The following is a 25,204-nucleotide window of genomic DNA, read 5'->3' on the forward strand; positions in this document are numbered from 1 at the left end:
ACCCGACCGGGAAGGGAAGCCACCCTCGGTCGGACTCGTGACAGTACCCCCCCCCCCTGACGCGCGGCTCCCGCAGCGCACCGACACCGACCTCGAGGTCGCCCCGGAGGACGAGGTGCAGGGCGATCCGGATGTAGGCGATGGAAATCCCTCAACATGGATGGATCCAAGATGTCCCCCACCGGTACCCTGCACCTCTCCTCCGGACTGTACCACTCCCAGTCCACGAGGTACTGCAGGCCCCTCACCCGGCGTCTTGAGTCCAGAATGGCCCGGATCGTATACGCCGGGGACCCCTCGATGTCCAGAGGGGGGGGGGAGGGACCTCCGGCACCTCACGGGTCCTGCAGGGGACCAAATACCACCGGCCTGAGGACAGACACATGAAACGAGGGGTTAATACGATAATAGGAAGGGAGTTGTAATCGATAACACACCTTGTTTATTCTCTTCAGGACTTTAAAGGGCCCTACACACTGTGGACCCAGCTTCCGGCAGGGCAAGCGGAGGGGTAGGTTTCGGGTCGAGAGCCAGACCCTGTCCCCCGGTACAAACACGGGGGCCTCACTGCGGTGGCGGTCAGCACTCCTCTTCTGCCGTCCACTCGCTTGTTGTAGAGATTCCTGGACGGCCCTCCAGGTCTCCTTGGAGCGCTGTACCCATTCCTCCACCGCAGGAGCCTCGGTCTGGCTCGGATGCCATGGTGCCTGGACCGGCTGGTACCCCAACACACACTGAAAACGGGACACGTTAGTAGAGGAGTGGCGTAGTGAGTTCTGGGCCATTTCCGCCCAGGGAATGTATCGTGCCCACTCCCTTGGCCGATCCTGGCAATATGACCGCAGAAACCTACCCACCTCCTGGTTCACTCTCTCCACCTGCATATTACTCTCGGGGTGATAACCGGAGGTCAGGCTGACAGAGACCCCCAAACGTTCCATGAAGGCCCTCCAGACCCGGGACGTGAATTGGGGGCCCCGATCAGAAACGATGTCCTCCGGCACCCCGTAGTGCCGAAAGACATGGGTGAATAATGCCTCCACAGTCTGTAGGGCTGTAGGGATACCGGGCAACAGGAGGAGACGGCAGGACTTAGAGAACCGATCCACAATCACTAGAACCGTGGTGTTCCCCTGAGACGGCGGAAGATCGGTCAGGAAATCTACGGGTAGATGTGACCATGGCCGTTGTGGAACGGGGAGGGGTTGTAACTTCCCTCTAGGAAGGTGCCTAGGAGCCTTACTCTGGGCGCACACCGAACAGGAGGAGACATAACCCTTAACGTCCTTTGCCAAAGTAGGCCACCAATACCTCCCCCGAAGGCTCCCCACTGTCCTTGTCACCCCAGGGTGACCCGAGGAGGGTAGGACGTGAGCCCACCGAATCAGTTTGTCCCGAACACAAAACGGCACGTACTTACGCCCCGCCGGACACTGAGGAGGCGCGGGTTCCACCCGTAACGCTCGCTCGATGTCCGAGTCCACCTCCCATACCACTGGTGCTACCAGTTTAGAGGCGGGAAGGATGGGAGTAGGTTCGGTGGACCCATCCTCCGTGTCGTAAGCCTTTACGTTCTGGGAGCCTGGTCTATACGACAATGTAAACCGGAACCGGGTGAAGAATATGTCCCACCTTGCCTGACGTGGGTTAAGTCTCCTAGCTGCCCGAATATACTCCAGATTCTGGTGGTCGGTCCAGATGAGAAAGGAGTGCTTAGCTCCCTCAAGCCAGTGTCTCCACACCTTCAGAGCTCTAACCACCGCTAGCAACTCCCGGTCCCCCACATCATAGTTACGCTACGCTGGGCTGAGCTTCCTTGAGAAAAAAGCGCAGGGGCGGAGTTTTGGTGGCGTACCCGAGCGCTGTGATAGCACGGCACCCACCCCAGCCTCGGACGCGTCCACCTCCACTATGAATGCTAGAGAGGGGTCCGGATGCGCCAAAACGAGGGCATCGGTGAACAGCGCCTTCAACTTGTTGAAAGCTCCGTCCGCCTCTGCTGACCACTGCAACCGCACCGGGCCCCCCTTCAGCAGTGAGGTAATGGGAGCCGCTATCTGGCCAAAACCCCGGATAAACCTCCGGTAGTAGTTGGCAAAACCCAAAAACCGCTGCACCTCCTTTACCGTGGTCGGAGTCGGCCAATTACGCACGGCCCTAATGCGGTCGCCCTCCATCACCACCCCCGAGGTGGAAATGCGATAACCCAGAAAGGAGACAGATCTTTTAGAGAACACGCATTTCTCAGCCTTTACGTATAGGTCATGCTCCAGCGGTCTACCAAGCACCTTACGTACCAGAGACACATGCGCGGTGTGAGTGGCCGAGTAGATCAGAATGTCATCGATATAAACCACCACTCCCTGTCCGCACAGGTCCCTGAGAATCTTGTCTACGAAGGATTGGAAGACGGCTGGAGCATTCTTTAACCCATACGGCATGACGAGGTACTCATAGTGGCCTGATGTGGTACTAAATGCGGTTTTCCACTCGTCTCCCTTCCGAATACGCACCAGACTATACGCGCTCCTGAGATCCAGTTTTGTGAAGAACTGCGCTCTGTGAAATGATTCCACCGCCGTAGTGTTGAGAGGTAGAGGGTAACTATACCCCACTGTGATGGTGTTTAGACATCTATAATCAATACACGGACGCAAACCTCCCTCCTTTTTCCTCACAAAAAAGAAACTCGAGGAGACGGGTGAGATGGAGGGCTGAATGTACCCCTGTCCCAGCGACTCCGTGACATATGTCTCCATCGTCAACGTCTCCTCCTGGGACAACGGGTACACGTGACTCTTGGGAAGCGCAGCGTTTACCTGGAGATCTATCGTACAATCCCTTCCCGGTCGATAAGGTGGTAATTTAGTCGCTTTCACTTTACTGCCAAATCGGCATACTCGGGGGGAATGCACACGGTGGAACCCTGGTCTGGACTCTCCACCGACGTGGCACCGATGGAAACTCCCAAACACCTTCCAGAACACTCCTCTGACCACCCCTGGAGAACCCCCTGTCTCCACGAAATTTTAGGATTGTGCCGAGCCAGCCAGGGAATCCCCAGCACCACTGGAAACGCAGGCGAATCAATAATAAAAAGACTGATACGCTCCCTATGATTCCCCTGCGTCACCATGTCCAGTGGGACCGTGGTCTCCCTGACCATCCCTGACCCTAATGGCCGGCTATCTAGGGAGTGCACGGGAAAGCGAGAATCTATCGGCACAAGCGGAACCCCTAACTTAAGGGCGAGTCCGCGATCCATAAAGTTACCAGCTGCGCCTGAATCGACTAGTGCCCTATGCTGGGAAGAGGGAAAAAAGTGAAGGAAAAAAGTTACGACAAACATGTGGCCAACAAGGGGTTCTGGGTGAGTTTGATGCTGACTCACCTGGGGTGATCGAGAAGCGTTCCACCTGCCATCTCTACTCCCAGACGGACCCCCCCAGCACCGATCAGACGTGTGTCCTCTCCGACCACAGTTGGTGCAGGGAAGGCCTCCTTCTCCGGTACCCCTCGGCACAGCCCCTCCCAACTCCATCGGAATGGGAGCGGAGGGGCTGGGTGGTGGAACGCACAGGACCCTCTCCGAACGCCCGCGGGCAGCCAGCAGATTGTCCAGTCGAATGGACATGTCAATCAGCTCATCCAGTGACAGAGCGGTGTCCCGACACGCTAACTCCCTGCGGACGTCCTCCCGGAGACTACACCTGTAGTGGTCAATAAGGGCCCTGTCGTTCCACCCAGATCCTGCTGCCAAGGTCCGGAACTCCAGCGCGTAATCCTGGGCGCGCCTCCTCTCCTGCCTGAGATGAAATAGTCATTCTCCCACCGCTCGGACGTCTGGAGGGTGATCAAACACGGCACGGAAGTGGCGGGAAAACTCTGGGTAGTGCTCCCGCGCTGAGTATGGGCCATTCCAGACTGCATTCGCCCCCTCCAGAGCACGACCCGTGAGGCAGGAGATGAGGACACTCACCCTCTCCGCTCCCGAGGGAGTGGGTCTGACGGTGGCCAGGTATAGCTCCAGCTGAAGCAAAAACCCCTGGCAACCCGCCGCCGCTCCATCATAAGCCCTTGGTAGCGTCAGACGGAGGGTGCTGGAGTCGGGAGATGGGGAGTCCGGAGCCGGGGGTGCCGAAGGTGGAGAGAGGAGACCACTCCTCTCCCATCGGTCCATTCTCTCCATTACTTGATCCATCGCGGATCCGATCCGATGGAGGACGGTGGTGTGGTGGAGAACCCGTTCCTCCATCGATTGTAGAGGGTTGGCTGCTGCTCCTGCTGACTCCATTCAATCTTTAGGTGCGGGATTCTGTAATGCTCCGGGTGTCGTGGGTGTGGAGTCAAACGCAGGAGACAGAGAGTGCAATGCTGTGCTCTTTAATTGCACCAACGCACCACAGGGTGCTCACAATAATAACGGCCCCAGACACGGGGAATGAAAAATGTACAACTGAAAAATGCACGACCAGGAACTAACACGTTCCTCTACTACAGAGCCGAAGGTTACAATGATTAATCCCGCACAACAAACAGGCGGGCCGGCTGTCTAAAGAAGCCCAACTAATCATCACAAACAGGTGCTACCAATCAACATACAAGGAGGGGGAGGAAAGACAATCAGTGGCAGCTAATAGGCCGGTGACGATTACCGCCGAGCGCCACCCGACCGGGAAGGGAAGCCACCCTCGGTCGGACTCAATCATTGATGCCCCACGAGGTGAGATCTTGCATGGAGCCCCAGACCGAGGGTGATTGACCATCATCTTGAACTTCTTCCATTTTCTAATAATTGCGCCAACAGTTGTTGCCTTCTCACCACGCTGCTTGCCTATTGTCCTGTAGCCCATCCCAGCCTTGTGCAGATCTACAATTTTATCCCTGACGTCCTTACATAGCTCGCTGGTCTTGGCAATTGTGGAGAGGTTGGAGTCTGTTTGATTGAGTGTGTGGACAGGTGTCTTTTATACAGGTAACGAGTCCAAACAGGTGCAGTTAATACAGGTAATGAGTGGAGAACAGGAGGGCTTCTTAATGAAAAACGAATATGTCTGTGAGAGCCGGAATTCTTACTGGTTGGTAGATGATCAAATACTTATGTCATGCAATAAAATGCAAATGAATTACTTAAAAATCGGCAGTGTATGAAATACATGTCAAATCAAATCAAATCAAATTTTATTTGTCACATACACATGGTAAGCAGATGTTAATGCGAGTGTAGCGAAATGCTTGTGCTTCTAGTTCCGACAATGCAGTAATAACCAACGAGTAATCTAGCTAACAATTCCAAAACTACTACCTTATACACACAAGTGTAAAGGGATAAAGAATATGTACATAAGATATATGAATGAGTAATGGTACAGAGCGGCATAGGCAAGATGCAGTAGATGGTATCGAGTACAGTATATACATATGAGATGAGTATGTAAACAAAGTGGCATAGTTTAAAGTGGCTAGTGATACATGTATTACATAAAGATGCAGTAGATGATATAGAGTACAGTATATACGTATACATATGAGATAAATAATGTAGGGTATGTAAACATTATATTAAGTAGCATTGTTTAAAGTGGCTAGTGATATATTTTACATCAATTCCCATCAATTCCCATTATTAAAGTGGCTGGAGTTGAGTCAGTGTGTTGGCAGCAGCCACTCGATGTTAGTGGTGGCTGTTTAACAGTCTGATGGCCTTGAGATAGAAGCTGTTTTTCAGTCTCTCGGTCCCCGCTTTGATGCACCTGTACTGACCTCGCCTTCTGGATGATAGCGGGGTGAACAGACAGTGGCTCGGGTGGTTGTTGTCCTTGATGATCTTTATGGCCTTCCTGTGACATTGAGTGGTGTAGGTGTCCTGGAGGGCAGGTAGTTTGCCCCCAGTGATGCGTTGTGCAGACCTCACTACCCTCTGGAGAGCCTTACGGTTGTGGGCGGAGCAGCCCGACAGGATGCTCTCGATTGTGCATCTGTAGAAGTCTGTGAGTGCTTTTGGTGACAAGCCAAATTTCTTCAGCCTCCTGAGGTTGAAGAGGCGCTGCTGCGCCTTCTTCACGATGCTGTCTGTGTGGGTGGACCAATTCAGTTTGTCTGTGATGTGTACGCCAAGGAACTTAAAACTTACTACCCTCTCCACTACTGTTCCATCGATGTGGATAGGGGGGTGTTCCCTCTGCTGTTTCCTGAAGTCCACAATCATCTCCTTAGTTTTGTTGACGTTGAGTGTGAGGTTATTTTCCTGACACCACACTCCGAGGGCCCTCACTTCCTCCCTGTAGGCCGTCTCGTCGTTGTTGGTAATCAAGCCTACCACTGTTGTGTCGTCCGCAACCTTGATGATTGAGTTGGAGGCGTGCGTGGCCACGCAGTCGTGGGTGAACAGGGAGTACAGGAGAGGGCTCAGAACGCACCCTTGTGGGGCCCCAGTGTTGAGGATCAGCGGGGTGGAGATGTTGTTACCTACCCTCACCACCTGGGTGCGGCCCGTCAGGAAGTCCAGTACCCAGTTGCACAGGGCGGGGTCGAGACCCAGGGTCTCGAGCTTGATGACGAGTTTGGAGGGTACTATGGTGTTAAATGCTGAGCTGTAGTCGATGAACAGCATTCTCACATAGGTATTCCTCTTGTCCAGATGGGTTAGGGCAGTGTGCAGTGTGGTTGAGATTGCATCGTCTGTGGACCTATTTGGGCGTTAAGCAAATTGGAATGGGTCTAGGGTGTCAGGTAGGGTGGAGGTGATATGGTCCTTGACTAGTCTCTCAAAGCACTTCATGATGACGGAGGTGAGTGCTATGGGGCGATAGTCGTTTAACTCAGTTACCTTAGCTTTCTTGGGAACAGGAACAGTGGTGGCCCTCTTGAAGCATGTGGGAACAGCAGACTGAGATAGGGATCGATTGAATATGTCCTTAAACACACCAGCCAGCTGGTCTGCGCATGCTCTGAGGGCGCGGCTGGGGATGCCGTCTGGGCCTGCAGCCTTGCGAGGGTTAACACGTTTAAATGTTTTACTCACCTCGGCTGCAGTGAAGGAGAGTCCACATGTTTTGGTTGCGGGCCGTGTCAGTGGCACTGTATTGTCCTCAAAGCGGGCAAAAAAAGTTATTTAGTCTGCCTGGGAGCAAGGCATCCTGGTCCGTGACTGGGCTGGTTTTCTTTTTGTAATCCGTGATCCGCTTAGCTTGTTTGATTGCCTTGCGGAGGGAATAGCTACACTGTTTGTATTCGGTCATGTTTCCGGTCACCTTGCCCTGATTAAAAGCAGTGGTTTGCGCTTTCAGTTTCACGCGAATGCTGCCATCAATCCACGGTTTCTGGTTTGGGAATGTTTAATCGTTGCTATGGGAACGACATCTTCAACGCACGCTCTAATGACCTCGCTCACCAAATCAGCGTATTCGTCAATGTTGTTGTCTGACGCAATACGAAACATTTCCCAGTCCACGTGATGGAAGCAGTCTTGGAGCGTGGAATCAGATTGGTCGGACCAGCTTTGAACAGACCTCAGCGTGGGAGTTTCTTGTTTTAGCTTCTGTCTGTAGGCAGGGAGCAACAAAATGGAGTCGTGGTCAGCTTTTCCGAATGGAGTGCGGGGGAGGGCCTTATATGCATCGCGGAAGTTAGAATAGCAATGATCCAAGGTTTTACCAGCCCTGGTTGCGCAATCGATATGCTGGTACAATTTAGGGAGTCTTGTTTTCAGATTAACCTTGTTAAAATCCCCAGCTACAATGAATGCAGCCTCAGGATATATGGATTCCAGTTTTCAAAGAGTCAAATAAAGTTCGTTCAGAGCCATCGATGTGTCTGCTTGCGGGGGAATATATACGGCTGTGATTATAATCGAAGAGAATTCCCTTGGTAGATAATGCGGTCGACATTTGATTGTGAGGAATTCTAAATCAGGTGAACAGAAGGACTTGAGTTCCTGTATGTTGTTATGATCACACCACGTCTCGTTAACCATAAAGCATACGCCCCCGCCCCTCTTCTTACCAGAAAGATGTTTGTTTCTGTCGGCGCGATTCGTGGAGAAACCAGCTGGCTGCACCGACTCCGATAGCGTCTCTCGAGTGAGCCATGTTTCCGTGAAGCAAAGAACGTTACAGTCCCTGATGTCCCTCCGGAATGCTACCCTTGCTCGGATTTCATCAACCTTGTTGTCAAGAGACTGGACATTGGCGAGTAGTATGCTAGGGAGTGGCGCACGATGTGCCCGTCTCCGGAGCCTGACCAGAAGACCGCTTCGTTTGCCTCTTTTACAACGTCGTTGTTTTGGGTCGCAGGCTGGGATCTATTCCGTTGTCCTGGGTGAAAGGCAGAACACAGGATCCGCTCCGGGTAAGTCATATTCTTGGTCGTACTGATGTTGAGTTGACGCTGCTCTTATATTCAGTAGTTCTTCTCGACTGTATGTAAGGAATCCTAAGATGACCTGGGGTACCAATGTAAGAAATAACACGTAAAAAACAAAAAACTGCATAGTTTCCTAGGAATGCGAAGCGAGGCGGCCATCTCTGTCGGCGCCGGACTTTTCTGACAACTGTAACGACATCTAATCTCCCCACTGTATATCCATCCTACCCAGCATTTCTAAAATCTTCGATAGCCAAGTTAATTAACAGATCACCGACCATTTCGATAATAATAATAATAATAATGGCTGTATTGTCTGTATTACTATAATACTGTACTGTTGTAATGGCTGTGCTGTCTGTATTACTATAATAATGTACTGTGATAATGGCTGTATTGTCTGTATTACTATAATAATGTACTGTTATAGTTTGTATTTTTTATTTTTTTATTTCACCTTTATTTAACCAGGTTGGCCAGGTCGCAACTGCAGTACTGTTGTAATGGCTGTGTTGTCTGTATTACTATAATAATGTACTGTGATAATGGCTGTATTGTGTCTGTATTACTATAATAATGTACTGTGATAATGGCTGTGTTGTTTGTATTACTATAATAATGTACTGTGATAATGGCTGTGTTGTCTGTATTACTATAATAATGTACTGTGATAATGGCTGTATTGTCTGTATTACTATAATAATGTACAGTAGTAATGGCTGTGTTGTCTGTATTACTATAATAATGTACTGTAGTAATGGCTGTGTTGTCTGTATTACTATAATAATGTACTGTGATAATGGCTGTATTGTGTCTGTATTACTATAATAATGTACTGTTGTAATGGCTGTGTTGTCTGTATTACTATAATAATGTACTGTTGTAATGGCTGTGTTGTCTGTATTACTATAATAATGTACTGTGATAATGGCTGTATTGTGTCTGTATTACTATAATAATGTACTGTGATAATGGCTGTGTTGTCTGTATTACTATAATAATGTACTGTGATAATGGCTGTGTTGTCTGTATTACTATAATAATGTACTGTAGTAATGGCTGTGTTGTCTGTATTACTATAATAATGTACTGTGATAATGGCTGTGTTGTCTGTATTACTATAATAATGTACAGTAGTAATGGCTGTGTTGTCTGTATTACTATAATAATGTACAGTAGTAATGGCTGTGTTGTCTGTATTACTATAATAATGTACTGTAGTAATGGCTATGTCGTCTGTATTACTATAATAATGTACTGTTGTAATGGCTGTGTTGTCTGTATTACTGACTAATCAGTATGTCTTGTGTCTCCTGTAGAATGGCTTCACTCCTCTGTACATGGCTGCTCAGGAGAATCATCAGAAGGTGGTCAGATACCTGCTGGACCATGGCTCCACACAGGGCATCGCTACAGAGGTCAGTATTCTAGACCGACCCTATAACCCTTCTACTCTTCATACTAACTCACTACACAGGGCATGGGGGCTGTATAATAGTGGTATTAAACTATGGTACTGTATAATAGTGGTATTAAACCATGGTACTATATAATAGTGGTATTAAACCATGGGGCTGTATAATAGTGATATTAAACCATGGTACTATATAATAGTGATTTTAAGCCATGGTACTAGAGAGGGCAGGAGAGGCAACTGAAACAGTGAAGGAACAAGGATGTCAGTCACTCAATCTGTAAAGTGTAGTTCCCATGTTTCATGAGCTGAAATGAAAAATCCCACAAATGTTCCATACGTGCTGAGTGTTTCTGTCTGTAATGAAGCCCTTTTGTGGGGAAAAACTCATTCTGATTGTTTGGGCCTGTCTCCCCAGTGGCTGGGCCTGTCTCCCCAGTGGGTGGGCCTGTCTCCCCGATGGGTGGGCCTGTCTCCGCAGTGGGTAGGCCTGTCTCCCCGGTGGGTGGGCCTGTCTCCCCAGTGGGTGGGCCTGTCTCCCCGGTGGGTGGGCCTGTCTCCCCGGTGGGTGGGCCTGTCTCCGCAGTGGGTGGGCCTGGCTGCCAAGTGGCTGCACCCCTGCTCAGTCATGTGACATCCATAGATTTGGGCCTAGTGAATTTACTTCAATTGGCTGATTTCCTCATATGATCTGTCACTCAGTAAAATGGTAGACATTGTTGCATGTTGCGGTTCTATTTTTGTTCAGTGTAATATTGTTAGGATACTGCACAGCAACAGCCCCTGATGACAACGCCCCTCACTGCTGCTAGTGTTCTGGTAGTCTTATAAGAGGTAGTACCGTACAGTGTTGGGGTCAGAGGTCAGGGTTAGTATTGCAGTATGGTATAGTATATATAGTGACTGTTATCTCTACTGTAGGATGGCTTCACCCCCTGGCGGTGTTGTTGCAGTATGGTATAGTATATATATAGTGACTGTTATCTCTACTGTAGGATGGCTTCACCCCCTGGCGGTGTTGTTGCAGTATGGTATAGTATATATAGTGACTGTTATCTCTACTGTAGGATGGCTTCACGCCCCTGGCGGTGTTGTTGCAGTATGGTATAGTATATATAGTGACTGTTATCTCTACTGTAGGATGGCTTCACCCCCTGGCGGTGTTGTTGCAGTATGGTATAGTATATATAGTGACTGTTATCTCTACTGTAGGATGGCTTCACCCCCTGGCGGTGGCGTTGCAGTATGGTATAGTATATATAGTGACTGTTATCTCTCCTGTAGGATGGCTTCACGCCCCTGGCGGTGGCGTTGCAGCAGGGACATGAACAGGTGGTCTCTCTGCTCCTAGAGAATGACACTAAAGGAAAGGTTCGGCTCCCGGCGCTCCACATCGCCGCACGGAAGGACGACACCAAGGCTGCTGCCCTGCTGCTCCAGATCGACCACAACGCAGATGTCGAGTCCAAGGTACCACACAGACAGCGCACCAATCACTAGTCCTTTATCTGCACTCTGATCACAGGGCTATCCTAGGAATCAGGTTTAAGGAGTTAGCCAGGTAACTCAGAACTAACCTGCTCCAGGGCAGGCTAACTCAGGGCTAACTCCACTATCCTGCATTCAGAACTAACCTGCTCCAGTGCAGGCTAACTCAGGGCTAACTCCACTATCCTGCGTTCAGAACTAACCTGTTCCAGGGCAGGCTAACTCAGGGCTAACTCCACTATCCTGCATTCAGAACTAACCTGCTCCAGAGCAGGCTAACTCAGGGCTAACTCCATTATCATGCATTCAGAACTAACCTGCTCCAGGGCAGGCTAACTCAGGGCTAACCTGCTCCAGAGCAGGCTAACTCAAGGCTAACTCCACTATCATGCATTCAGAACTAACCTGCTCCAGGGCAGGCTAACTCAGGGCTAACCTGCTCCAGGGCAGGCTAACTCAGGGCTAACTTCACTATCTTGCATTCAGAACTAACCTGCTCCAGGGCAGGCTAACTCAGGGCTAACTCCACTATCCTGCATTCAGAAATAACCTGCTCCAGGGCAGGCTAACTCAGGGCTAACTCCACTATCCTGCATTCAGAACTAACCTGCTCCAGGGCAGGCTAACTCCACTATCCTGCATTCAGAACTAACCTGCTCCAGGGCAGACTAACTCAGGGCTAACTCCACTATCCTGCATTCAGAACTAACCTGCTCCAGGGCAGGCGTACTCAGGGCTAACTCCACTATCCTGCATTCAGAACTAACCTGCTCCAGGGCAGGCTAACTCAGTGCTAACTCCACTATCCTGCATTCAGAACTAACCTTCTCCAGGGCAGGCTAACTCAGGGCTAACCTGCTCCAGGGAAGGCTAACTCAGGGCTAACTCCACTATCCTGCATTCAGAACTAACCTGCTCCAGGGCAGGCTAACTTAGGGCTAGCTCCATTTATCCTGAATGAAGTGTCTGAGCTAAATCAGATTCCCTCCTTCTCGCAAAGATTGCGTCATCATCCCCTTCATTTGAGGAAGAAAACAATATAAAATCAATCAAATGTATTTATAAAGCCCTTCTTACATCGGCTGATATTTCAAAGTGCTGTACAGAAACCCAGCCTAAAACCCCAAACAGGAAGCAATGCAGATGTAGAAGCACGGTGGCTAGGAAAAACACCCTAGAAAGGCCAAAACCTAGGAAGAAACCTAGAGTGGAACCAGGCTATGAGGGGTGGCCAGTACTCTTCTGGCTGTGCCGGGTGGAGATTATAACAGCACATGGCCAAGATGTTCAAATGTTCATAGATGACCAGCAGGGTCAGATAATAATAATCACAGTGGTTGTAGAGGGTGCAACAGGTCAGCACCTCAGGAGTCTCTTCTGAAAGCCTATTTCACACCATAGAATGAAAACGTGTCACTCACCCATGGATTGATGTTTCAGCATCGTCTCAATGAAGAGTTCTGCGTTCGACTCTCCATGTGTGACATGCACACGTAGTTAGTTACAAGCCTGAAGAGTTCTGCGTTCGACTCTCCATGTGTGACATGCACACGTAGTTAGTTACAAGCCTGAAGAGTTCTGCATTCGACTCTCCATGTGTGACATGCACACGTAGTTAGTTACAAGCCTGAAGAGTTCTGCATTCGACTCTCCATGTGTGACATGCACACGTAGTTACAAGCCTGAAGAGTTCTGCATTCGACTCTCCATGTGTGACATGCACACGTAGTTACAAGCCTGAAGAGTTCTGCATTCGACTCTCCATGTGTGACATGCACACGTAGTTACAAGTCTGCTACAGTTAGCAGCAGGCGGACAAGCAATATCCACCGTCGAAGCCCGACCTAGAATGTGAAGCTAACTGAAGCTGGTTAGCTTTAGAAAACCCTGATTAGATATAGCTTTCTTCATAGGATACCACCTCACTGTGGTTGTTGTAGATGTAGTGTGAACTTGAAGGTGCAGAGTTCTGATGTTACTGTTATAGTATAATTTGACTCTGTAGATGTTCTATAATATCAGTATGCTGACAAAAGTAGTACCCTGTGTTACTGTGTTCATGTCTGTGGTGTTAATGTTGTGTACCTGACTGTTATCCTGACTGTTATGTTGTTATCATGACTCTTCCCACCATCGTACAGCATGGTGCAGCCATAGTGTCGTTGTGATGCACTAACCTCCCATTCTCTCCTCTCTTCACCTCTCGCTGGTGTTGCTCTCCCTAGATGATGGTGAATAGGACCACAGAGGTATATTTGGATCTCCTCTACACACTCAACACTCACAGCCCACCACCTCACACCCTGCTGCTAACTACTGCTGCCTCATCTTTCCTCCCTGTTCCTGCATTGCTTCTTCTGTTATTTTATTTACTGTCTGTCTTGATGCTTTCCAGAAGGGACTAGAAAGTAGCATGCCCTCTGACCTCGATGTACTGACAACATGGACTGAGGGTCTCTACAGCTGAGGGGCTGGCTTCCTTTATCCAGTCTCATAAAACACTTAAGAACTTGGTTAGCATGATGTTAGAGTTGGTTAACACTTGAAGCGCCAATGGCCACTGACATTTAATTTTGTCAATAAAAGATATCCCCCCCTCCAAAAATAGCAACATCAAATAAAATGTTACATGTCACATACACGTGTTTAGCAGATGTTCTTGCGGGTGTAGCGTAATGCTTGTGTTTCTAGCTCCAACAGTGCAGTAATATCTAACAAGTAATATCTAACAATACACACAATCTATAGTAAAGGAATGGAATTAAGAATATTTACATATTTGGACGAGCAATGTCAGAGCTGCATAGACTAAGATACAGTATAATAGGATAGAATACAGTATATACATATGAGATGAGTAATGCAACATATGTAAACATTATTAAAGTGACTAGTGTTCCGTGATTTCTAGTCTATGTATATAGGCAGCAGCCTCTAATGTGATGGCCTTGAGATAGAAGCTGTTTTGTTAGTTTTTTCGGTCTCAGCTTTGATGCACCTGTACTGACCTCGCCTTCTGGATGATAGCAGGGTGAACAGGCAGTGGCTCAGGTGGTTGTTGTCCTTGATGATCTTTTTGGCCTTCCTGTGACATCAGGTGCTGTAGGTGTCCTGGAGGGCAGGTATCTTGCCCCCGGTGATGCGCTGGGAAGGCCGCACCACCCTCTGGAGAGCCCTGTGGTTGCAGGCAGTGCAGTTGCCATACCAGGCAGTGATACAGCCTGACAGGATGCTCTCAATTGTGCATCTGTAAAATTTTGTGAGGATTTTAGGTGCCAAGCCACATTTCTTCAGCCTCCAGAAGTTGAAGAGGCGCTGTTGCGCCTTCTTCACCATACTGTCTGTGTGGGTAGACCATTTCAGTTTGTCAGTGATGTGTACGCCGAGGAACTTAAAACTTTCCACCTTGTCCACTGCAATCCATCGATGTGGATAGGGGGCTGCTCCCTCTGCTGTTTCCTGAAGTCCATGATCAGCCGCTTTGTTTTGTGGATGTTTGGTGGGAGGTTGTTTTCCTGACACCACACTCCGAGTGAACTCACCTCCTCTCTGTAGGCTGTCTTGTCATTGTTGGTAATCAGGCCTACTTCTGTTGTGTCGTCTGCAAACTTGATGATTGAGTTGGAGGCGTGCGTGGCCACGCAGTCATGGGTGAACAGGGAGTACAGGTGGGGATTGAGCATGCATACTTTTGTGGGGCCCCTGTGTTGAGGATCAGCGATGAGGAGGTGTTGTTTCCTACATTCACCAGCTGGGGGCAGCCTGTCAGTAAGTCCAGGACCCAGTTGCACAGGGCAGGGTTCAGACCCAGGGCCTTGAGCTTAATGATGAACTTGGAGGGTACTATGGTGTTGAATGCTGAGCTGTAGTCAATGAACAGCATTCTTACATAGATATTCCTCTTGTCCAGATGGGATAGGGCAGTGTGCAGTGTGGTGGCGATTGGATCGTCTTTGGATCTATTGGGGCGGTAAGCAAATTGAAGTGGGTCTAGGGTGTCAGGTAAGGTAAAGGTGATATGATCCTTGACTTATCTCTCAAATCACTTCATGATGACAGAAGGTGGTGGACATCTTGAAGCATGTGGGGACAACAGACTGGGATACGGAGAGATTGAATATGCCCGTAAACACTCCAGCCAGCTGGTCTGCACATGCTTTGAGGACGCGGCTATGGATGCCGTCTGGGCCGGCAGCCATGCGAGTGTTAACACGCTTAAACGTCTTACTCATGTAGGCCACGGAGAATGAGAGCCCACAGTTCTTTGTAGTGGGCCGTGTCAGTGGCACTGTGTTATCCTCAAAGCGGGCGAAGAAGGTGTTTAGCTTGTCCCGGAAGCAAGACATCAGTGTCCGCGATGTGTCTGGTTTTCCCGTGATTGTCTGTAGACCCTGCCACATACGTCTCGTGTCTGAGCCGTTGAAATGAGACTCCACTTTGTCTCTATACTGACGTTTTGCCTGTTTGATTGCCTTACGGTGGAAATAACTACACTGTTTCTATATTCCCAGGCACCTTGTCATGGTTAAATGCGATGGTTCGCGCTTTCAGTTTTGCGCAAATGCTGCCATATATCCACGGTTTCTGGTTAAGCTAGGTTTTAATAGTCACAGTGGGTAGAACATCTCCTATACACTTCCTGATAAACTCAGTCACCGTATCAGTTTATTATTCTATGTTGTTCTTGGAAACTACCTGAACATATCCCAGTACGCGTGATCAAAACAATCTTGAAGCGTGGATTACAATTGGTCAGACCAGCGTTGAAAAGTCCTTAGTATGGGTACTTCCTGTTTGTGTTTCTGCCTATAGGAAGGGAGCAACAAAATGGAGTCGTAATCAGATTTGCTGAAGGGAAGGCCGGGAGCGCCTTGTAGGCATCCCGGAAGTTGGAGTAGCAGTGGTCGAGTGTTTTAGCAGAGGGACTACAGTCAATGTGTTGATAGAACTTTGGTAACGTTTTCCTCAAATTTTCTTTGTTAAAATCCCCAGCCACAATAAATGCAGCCTCATGATATGTGGTTTCCAGTATTCATAAAGTCCAGTGAAGTTCTTTGAGGGCCGTCGTGGTATCGGCTTGAGGGGAATATACACAGCTGTGACTATAACCAAAGAGAATTCTCTTGGGAGGTAATACGGTCGGCATTTGATTGTGAGATATTCTAGGTTGGGTGAACAAAAGGACTTGAGTTCCTGTATGTTATCACAATTACACTATGATTATTTAATCATGAAACATACACCCCCGCCCTTCTTCCCGGAGAGATATTTAGTTCTGTCTGTGCGATGAACTGAGAACCCAACTGGCTGAATGGACTCAGACATTATATCCCAAGAGAGTCATGTTTCCGTGAAAGAGTACGTTACAATCCCTGATGTCTCTCTGGAAGGAAATCCTCTCCCTGAGCTCATCAACTTTACTATCCAGAGACTGAACACTAGTGAGTAACATACTCTGAAGCAGTGTGCACGGCTACCTGAGTCGGCTACCTGAGTCGCACTCCGAGTACCTCTTTTCCGCCGGCGGTGTTTTGGAACAGTCTCTGTAATCAGTTCAATTGCCCTGGAGGGTATGATCAAAGGATCCAAACCCGGAAAGTCGTATTCCTGGTTGTAATGCTGGTAATGCTAGTGCATTACCGCCGCTCTGATATCCAAAAGTTCTTCCCGGCAGTATGTAATAACACCAAACATTTCCTGGGCTAATAATGTAAGAAATAACACATAAAAAAACTAAATTCTGGAAAGTTTCCTAAGAGCTAGAGCACGGCAGCCCTGTCCGTTGGCCATCCTGCTCCTTCCCTGACTGTTCCTAAATGTTTTTATAAAAAAAATATATTTATCAGAATTTTGAAATCACAAACAGAGAAGTATTTAAAGCCTTCTTACCTGTTTAATTCACACCTATTTCTAACTTAATCCTCCAAGGATAATGGAGGCCAGTGTGTTCTTGGGGACCTTCAATCCTGCTGACATTTTTTGGTACCCTTACCCAGATCTGTGCCTCGACACAAGCCTGTCTAGGCACTCTACGTACAGTTGGTTAACATGATGTTAGAATTGGTTAGCATGATGTTAGAGTTGGCTAACATAATGTTAGAGTCGGTTAGAGTTGGTTAGCATGATGTTAGTCAGTTAGAGTTGGTTAGCATGATGTTAGAGTTGAATAGAGTTGGTTAACATGATGTTAGAGTTGGTTAGCAGGATGTTAGAGCTGGTTAGCATTATGTTAGAGCTGGTTAGCATGATGTTAGAGCTGGTTAGTATGATGTTAGTGTTGGTTAGAGTTTGTTAGTATGATGTTAGAGTTGGTTAGCATAATGTTAGAGCTGGTTAGCATGATGTTAGCGCTGGTTAGAGTTGGTTAGCATGATGTTAGAGTTGGTTAGCGTAATGTTAGAGTTAGTTAGAGCTGGTTAACATGATGTTAGAGTTGGTTAACATGATGTTAGAGTTGGTTAGAGCTGGTTAACATGATGTTAGAGCTGGTTAACATGATGTTAGAGTTGGTTAGCATGATGTTAGATTTGGTTAGCATGATGTTAGATTTGGTTAACATGATGTTAGAGTTGGTTAGCATGATGTTAGAGTTGGTTAGCCATGATGTTAGCAAAAAAACTGAGCTTCCGGCGCCGACAGAGATGGCCGCCTCGCTTCGCGTTCCTAGGAAACTATGCAGTGTTTTGTTTTTTTACGTGTTATTTCTTACATTAGTACCCCAGGTCATCTTAGGTTTCATTACATACAGTCGAGAAGAACTACTGAATATAAGATCAGCGTCAACTCACCATCAGTACGACCAAGAATATGTTTTTCGCGACGCGGATCCTGTGTTCTGCCTTTCACCCAGGACAACGGAATGGATCCCATGCAGCGACCCAAAAAAACGACTCAGAAAAAGAGGGAAACGAGGCGGTCTTCTGGTCAGACTCCGGAGACGGGCACATCGTGCACCACTCCCTAGCATCCTTCTCGCCAATGTCCAGTCTCTTGACAACAAGGTTGATGAAATCCGAGCAAGGGTAGCATTCCAGAGGGACATCAGAGACTGTAACGTTCTTTGCTTCACGGAAACATGGCTCACTGGAGAGACGCTATCGGGGGCGGTGCAGCCAGCGGGTTTCTCCACGCATCGCGCCGACAGAAACAAACATCTTTCTGGTAAGAAGAGGGGCGGGGGCGTATGCCTTATGGCTAACGAGACATGGTGTGATGAAAGAAACATACAGGAAATCCTTCTGTTCACCTGATTTAGAATTCCTCACAATCAAATGTAGACCGCATTATCTACCAAGAGAATTCTCTTCGATTATAATCACAGCCGTATATATCCCCCCCCAAGCAGACACATCGATGGTTCTGAACGAACTTTATTTGACTCTTTGCAAACTGGAATCCATTTATCCGGAGGCTGCATTCATTGTTGCTGGGGATTTTAACAAGGCTAATCTGAAAACAAGACTCCCTAAATTTTATCAGCATATCGATTGCGCAACCAGGGGTGGAAAAACCTTGGATCATTGTTACTCTAACTTCCGCGACGCATATAAGGCCCTGCCCCGCCCTCCTTTCGGAAAAGCTGACCACGACTCCATTTTGTTGATCCCTGCCTACAGACAGAAACTAAAACAAGAGGCTCCCACGCTGAGGTCTGTCCAACGCTGGTCCGACCAAGCTGACTCCACACTCCAAGACTGCTTCCATCACGTGGACTGGGACATGTTTCGTATTGCGTCAGATAACAATATTGACGAATACGCTGATTCGGTGTGCGAGTTCATTAGAACGTGCTTTGAAGATGTCGTTCCCATAGCAACGATTAAAACATTCCCTAACCAGAAACCGTGGATTGATGGCAGCATTCACGTGAAACTGAAAGCGCGAACCACTGCTTTTAATCAGGGCAAGGTGACTGGTAACATGACCGAATACAAACAGTGCAGCTTTTCCCTCCGCAAGGCTATCAAACAAGCTAAGCGTCAGTACAGAGACAAAGTAGAATCTCAATTCAACGGCTCAGACACAAGAGGCATGTGGCAGGGTCTACAGTCAATCACGGACTACAAGAAGAAATCCAGCCCAGTCACGGACCAGGACGTCCTGCTCCCAGGCAGACTAAATAACTTTTTTGCCCGCTTTGAGGACAATACAGTGCCACTGACACGGGCGGCAACGAAAACATGCAGACTCTCCTTCACTGCAGCCGAGGTGAGTAAGACATTTAAACATGTTAACCCTCGCAAGGCTGCAGGCCCAGACGGCATCCCCAGCCGCGCCCTCAGAGCATGCGCAGACCAGCTGGCCGGTGTGTTTACGGACATATTCAATCAATCCCTATACCAGTCTGCTGTTCCCACATGCTTCAAGAGGGCCACCATTGTTCCTGTTCCCAAGAAAGCTAAGGTAACTGAGCTAAACGACTACCGCCCCGTAGCACTCACTTCCGTCATCATGAAGTGCTTTGAGAGACTAGTCAAGGACCATATCATCTCCACCCTACCCGACACCCTAGACCCACTCCAATTTGCTTACCGCCCAAATAGGTCCACAGACGATGCAATCTCAACCACACTGCACACTGCCCTAACCCATCTGGACAAGAGGAATACCTATGTGAGAATGCTGTTCATCGACTACAGCTCGGCATTCAACACCATAGTACCCTCCAAGCTCGTCATCAAGCTCGAGACCCTGGGTCTCGACCCCGTCCTGTGCAACTGGGTACTGGACTTCCTGACGGGCCGCCCCCCAGGTGGTGAGGGTAGGCAACAACATCTCCACCCCGCTGATCCTCAACACTGGGGCCCCACAAGGGTGCGTTCTGAGCCCTCTCCTGTACTCCCTGTTCACCCACGACTGCGTGGCCACGCACGCCTCCAACTCAATCATCAAGTTTGCGGACGACACAACAGTGGTAGGCTTGATTACCAACAACGACGAGGCGGCCTACAGGGAGGAGGTGAGGGCCCTCGGAGTGTGGTGTCAGGAAAATAACCTCACACTCAACGTCAACAAAACTAAGGAGATGATTGTGGACTTCAGGAAACAGCAGAGGGAACACCCCCCGATCCACATCGATGGAACAGTAGTGGAGAGGGTAGCAAGTTTTAAGTTCCTCGGCGTACACATCACAGACAAACTGAATTGGTCCACTCACACAGACAGCATTGTGAAGAAGGCGCAGCAGCACCTCTTCAACCTCAAGAGGCTAAAGAAATTTGGTTTGTCACCAAAAGCACTCACAAACTTCTACAGATGCACAATCGAGAGCATCCTGGCGGGCTGTATCACCGCCTGCTACGGCAACTGCTCCGCCCACAACCGTAAGGCTCTCCAGAGGGTAGTGAGGTCTGCACAACGCATCACCGGGGGCAAACTACCTGCCCTCCAGGACACCTACACCACCCGATGTCACAGGAAGGCCATAAAGATCATTAAGGACATCAACCACCCGAGCCACTGCCTGTTCACCCCGCTATCATCCAGAAGGTGAGGTCAGTACAGGTGCATCAAAGCTGGGACCGAGAGACTGAAAAACAGCTTCTATCTCAAGGCCATCAGACTGTTAAACAGCCACCACTAACATTGAGTGGCTGCTGCCAACACACTGACACTGACTCAACTCCAGCCACTTTAATAATGGGAATTGATGGGAAATGATGTAAATATATCACTAGCCACTTTAAACAATGCTACCTTATATAATGTTACTTACCCTACATCTCATATGCATACGTATATACTGTACTCTATATCATCGACTGCATCCTTATGTAATACATGTATCACTAGCCACTTTAACCTCATGTATATACTGTACTCGATACCATCTACTGTATCCTGCCTATGCTGCTCTGTACCATCACTCATTCATATATCCTTATGTACATATTCTTTATCCCCTTACACTGTGTATAAGACAGTAGTTTTGGAATTGTTAGTTAGATTACTTGTTGGTTATTACTGCATTGTCGGAACTAGAAGCACAAGCATTTTGCTACACTCGCATTAACATCTGCTAACCATGTGTATGTGACAAATAAAATTTGATTTGATTTGATTTGATGTTAAAGTTGGTTAACATGATGTTAGTGTTGGTTAGCATGATGTTAGAGTTGGTTAACACAATGTTAGAGTTGGTTAGCATGATGTTAGAGTTGGTTAGAGCTGGTTAACATGATGTTGGAGTTGGTTAACATGATGTTACAGTTGGTTAGCATGATGTTAGAGTTGGTTAACATGATGTTACAGTTGGTTAGCATGATGTTAGAGTTGGTTAACATGATGTTAGAGTTGGTTAACATGATGTTACAGTTGGTTAACATGATGTTAGAGTTGGTTAACATGATGTTAGAGTTGGTTAACATGATGTTACAGTTGGTTAACATGATGTTAGAGTTGGTTAACATGATGTTAGAGTTGGTTAGCATGATGTTAGAGCTGGTTAACATGATGTTAAAGTTGGTTAACATGATTTTAGAGTTGGTTAGCATGATGTTAGAGCTGATTAGCCATGATGTTAGAGTTGGGGATGGTGATGATGCTGTAAGTTTGTCTCCTGGCCACAGGCAGAGTTCTGTGATGAGGTACTGTAAGACACCATTAGACCCCAGGAAGACTAGCGGTTGCCAAGGTGCCAGCTAATGTGGATCCAAATAAAGAATAAAGGAAGCTATCCTCCAGCAGCAGAGACCCAGTCCACCAGCTAGTCCCTCTCAGTGGGTGTCTCTGCCTTAACATCCCCAGGCTTGTGCATAACTCTAACCCAGGCAGGAGAACTCTAACCCAGACACCCTGAGGCAGGCAGGTGTCGGTCAGCAGAAAGCCCTAGTGATGGCTGCAGCATCAACAGTCCTCTACTCTAAATGTGTCTATGCTGCTTTTTCTGTTCCCCAACAGCGAACACAGCTAACAGGCCTACTGTAGATCACAGTTCCACCCAGCACTACTGTAGTGTATAGTCAAGTACAACATCTGCTTCAGACAACTTGAAGTTCACAACTGATGAACTGAAACTCTATGGAGGAACCATAGACTAGTGGTCGTTTCTACCATATTTCATATTCCAGTCATTTACTTTAAAATCAGTGAAGGGAAGTGAACAAGCGCAAACTTTGGGAGGAAGTAGATCATTGGGCTGCAGGAAGGGTCTGCAGTGTGTCTGATCAAAGAGCAGTCCCATCTGGCTATGACGGTGTGAGAGGCTGCTCTGATTGGTTGTGTTGTGACTGAGTGCTGATGTCATGATGTGTCTGTTTTCTAGAGTGGCTTTACTCCGCTGCACATTGCTGCTCACTACGGCAACATCAACGTGGCAACGCTCCTCCTCAACCGCGGCGCTGCCGTGGACTTCAAGGCCAGGGTAAGACTTCTCTAAAACTAGGCCAGGGTAAGACTCCTCTAAAGCAAGGCCAGGGTAAGACTCCTCTAAAACAAGGCCAGGGTAAGACTCCTCTAAAGCAAGGCCAGGGTAAGACTCCTCTAAAACAAGGCCAGGGTAAGACTCCTCTACAACAAGACCAGGGTAAGACTCCTCTAAAACAAGTCCAGGGTAAGACTCCTCTAAAACTAGGCCATGGTAAGACTCCTGCAAAACAAGACCAGGGTAGGTAAGTCTCCTCTAAACAAGGCCAGGGTAAGACTCCTCTAAAGCAAGGCCAGGGTAAGACTCCTCTAAAACAAGGCCAGGGTAAGACTCCTCTAAAGCAAGGCCAGGGTAAGACTCTTCTAAAACAAGGCCAGGGTAAGACTCCTCTACAACAAGGCCAGGGTAAGATTCCTCTAAAACAAGACCAGGGCAAGACTCCTCTAAAACAAGGCCAGGGTAAGACTCCTCTAAAGCAAGGTCAGGGTAAGACTCCTCTAAAACAAGACCAGGGTAAGACTCCTCTAAAACAAATCCAGGGTAAGACTCCTCTAAAACTAGGCCATGGTAAGACTCCTGCAAAACAAGACCAGGGTAGGTAAGTCTCCTCTAAACAAGGCCAGGGTAAGACTCCTCTAAAACAAGGCCAGGGTAAGACTCCTCTAAAACAAGACCAGGGTAAGACTCCTCTAAAACAAGGCCAGGGTAAGACTCCTCTAAAACAAGGCCAGGGTAAGAGTCCTCTAAAACAAGTCCAGGGTAAGACTCCTCTAAAACTAGGCCATGGTAAGACTCCTGCAAAACAAGACCAGGGTAGGTAAGTCTCCTCTAAACAAGGCCAGGGTAAGACTCCTCTAAAGCAAGGCCAGGGTAAGACTCCTCTAAAACAAGGCCAGGGTAAGACTCCTCTAAAGCAAGGCCAGGGTAAGACTCCTCTAAAACAAGGCCAGCGTAAGACTCCTCTACAACAAGGCCAGGGTAAGACTCCTCTAAAACAAGACCAGGGTAAGACTCCTCTAAAACAAGGCCAGGGTAAGACTCCTCTAAAACAAGACCAGGGTAAGAATCCTCTAAAACAAGGCCAGGGTAAGACTCCTCTAAAACAAGGCCAGGGTAAGAGTCCTCTAAAACAAGTCCAGGGTAAGACTCCTCTAAAACTAGGCCATGGTAAGACTCCTGCAAAACAAGACCAGGGTAGGTAAGTCTCCTCTAAACAAGGCCAGGGTAAGACTCCTCTAAAGCAAGGCCAGGGTAAGACTCCTCTAAAACAAGGCCAGGGTAAGACTCCTCTACAACAAGGCCAGGGTAAGACTCCTCTAAAACAAGACCAGGGTAAGACTCCTCTAAAGCAAGGTCAGGGTAAGACTCCTCTAAAACAAGACCAGGGTAAGACTCCTCTAAAACAAATCCAGGGTAAGACTCCTCTAAAACTAGGCCATGGTAAGACTCCTGCAAAACAAGACCAGGGTAGGTAAGCCTCCTCTAAACAAGGCCAGGGTAAGACTCCTCTAAAACAAGTCCAGGGTAAGACTCCTCTAAAACAAGACCAGGGTAAGACTCCTCTAAAACAAGGCCAGGGTAAGACTCCTCTAAAACAAGGCCAGGGTAAGAGTCCTCTAAAACAAGTCCAGGGTAAGACTCCTCTAAAACTAGGCCATGGTAAGACTCCTGCAAAACAAGACCAGGGTAGGTAAGTCTCCTCTAAAACAAGGCCAGGGTAAGACTCCTCTAAAGCAAGGCCAGGGTAAGACTCCTCTAAAACAAGGCCAGGGTAAGACTCCTCTACAACAAGACCAGGGTAAGACTCCTCTAAAGCAAGGTCAGGGTAAGACTCCTCTAAAACAAGACCAGGGTAAGACTCCTCTAAAACAAATCCAGGGTAAGACTCCTCTAAAACTAGGCCATGGTAAGACTCCTGCAAAACAAGACCAGGGTAGGTAAGCCTCCTCTAAACAAGGCCAGGGTAAGACTCCTCTAAAACAAGGCCAGGGTAAGACTCCTCTAAAACAAGACCAGGGTAAGACTCCTCTAAAACAAGTCCAGGGTAAGACTCCTCTAAAACAAGACCAGGGTAAGACTCCTCTAAAACAAGGCCAGGGTAAGACTCCTCTAAAACAAGGCCAGGGTAAGAGTCCTCTAAAACAAGACCAGGGTAAGACTCCTCTAAAGCAAGGTCAGGGTAAGACTCCTCTAAAACAAGACCAGGGTAAGACTCCTCTAAAACAAATCCAGGGTAAGACTCCTCTAAAACTAGGCCATGGTAAGACTCCTGCAAAACAAGACCAGGGTAGGTAAGCCTCCTCTAAACAAGGCCAGGGTAAGACTCCTCTAAAACAAGGCCAGGGTAAGACTCCTCTAAAACAAGTCCAGGGTAAGACTCCTCTAAAACAAGACCAGGGTAAGACTCCTCTAAAACAAATCCAGGGTAAGACTCCTCTAAAACTAGGCCATGGTAAGACTCCTGCAAAACAAGACCAGGGTAGGTAAGCCTCCTCTAAACAAGGCCAGGGTAAGACTCCTCTAAAACAAGGCCAGGGTAAGACTCCTCTAAAACAAGACCAGGGTAAGAATCC

General features: G+C 48.1%; 1 protein-coding gene across 1 annotated transcript in view; it reads left to right on the forward strand.

Moving 5' to 3' along the window:
• LOC139381245 (ankyrin-3-like) overlaps positions 1-25,204 on the forward strand; it is a 201,276-nt gene that overhangs the window by 25,196 nt on the left and 150,876 nt on the right. The window contains exons 5-8 of the mRNA XM_071124721.1: positions 9,684-9,782; positions 11,063-11,248; positions 13,492-13,515; positions 22,530-22,628. Of these exons, the coding sequence (XP_070980822.1) occupies positions 9,684-9,782; positions 11,063-11,248; positions 13,492-13,515; positions 22,530-22,628 (408 nt within the window). The remainder of the gene's footprint in view (positions 1-9,683; positions 9,783-11,062; positions 11,249-13,491; positions 13,516-22,529; positions 22,629-25,204) is intronic.

The sequence above is a fragment of the Oncorhynchus clarkii genome, chromosome 23, assembly GCF_045791955.1.
Source record: "Oncorhynchus clarkii lewisi isolate Uvic-CL-2024 chromosome 23, UVic_Ocla_1.0, whole genome shotgun sequence".
In the NCBI taxonomy this organism is placed as follows: domain Eukaryota; kingdom Metazoa; phylum Chordata; class Actinopteri; order Salmoniformes; family Salmonidae; genus Oncorhynchus; species Oncorhynchus clarkii.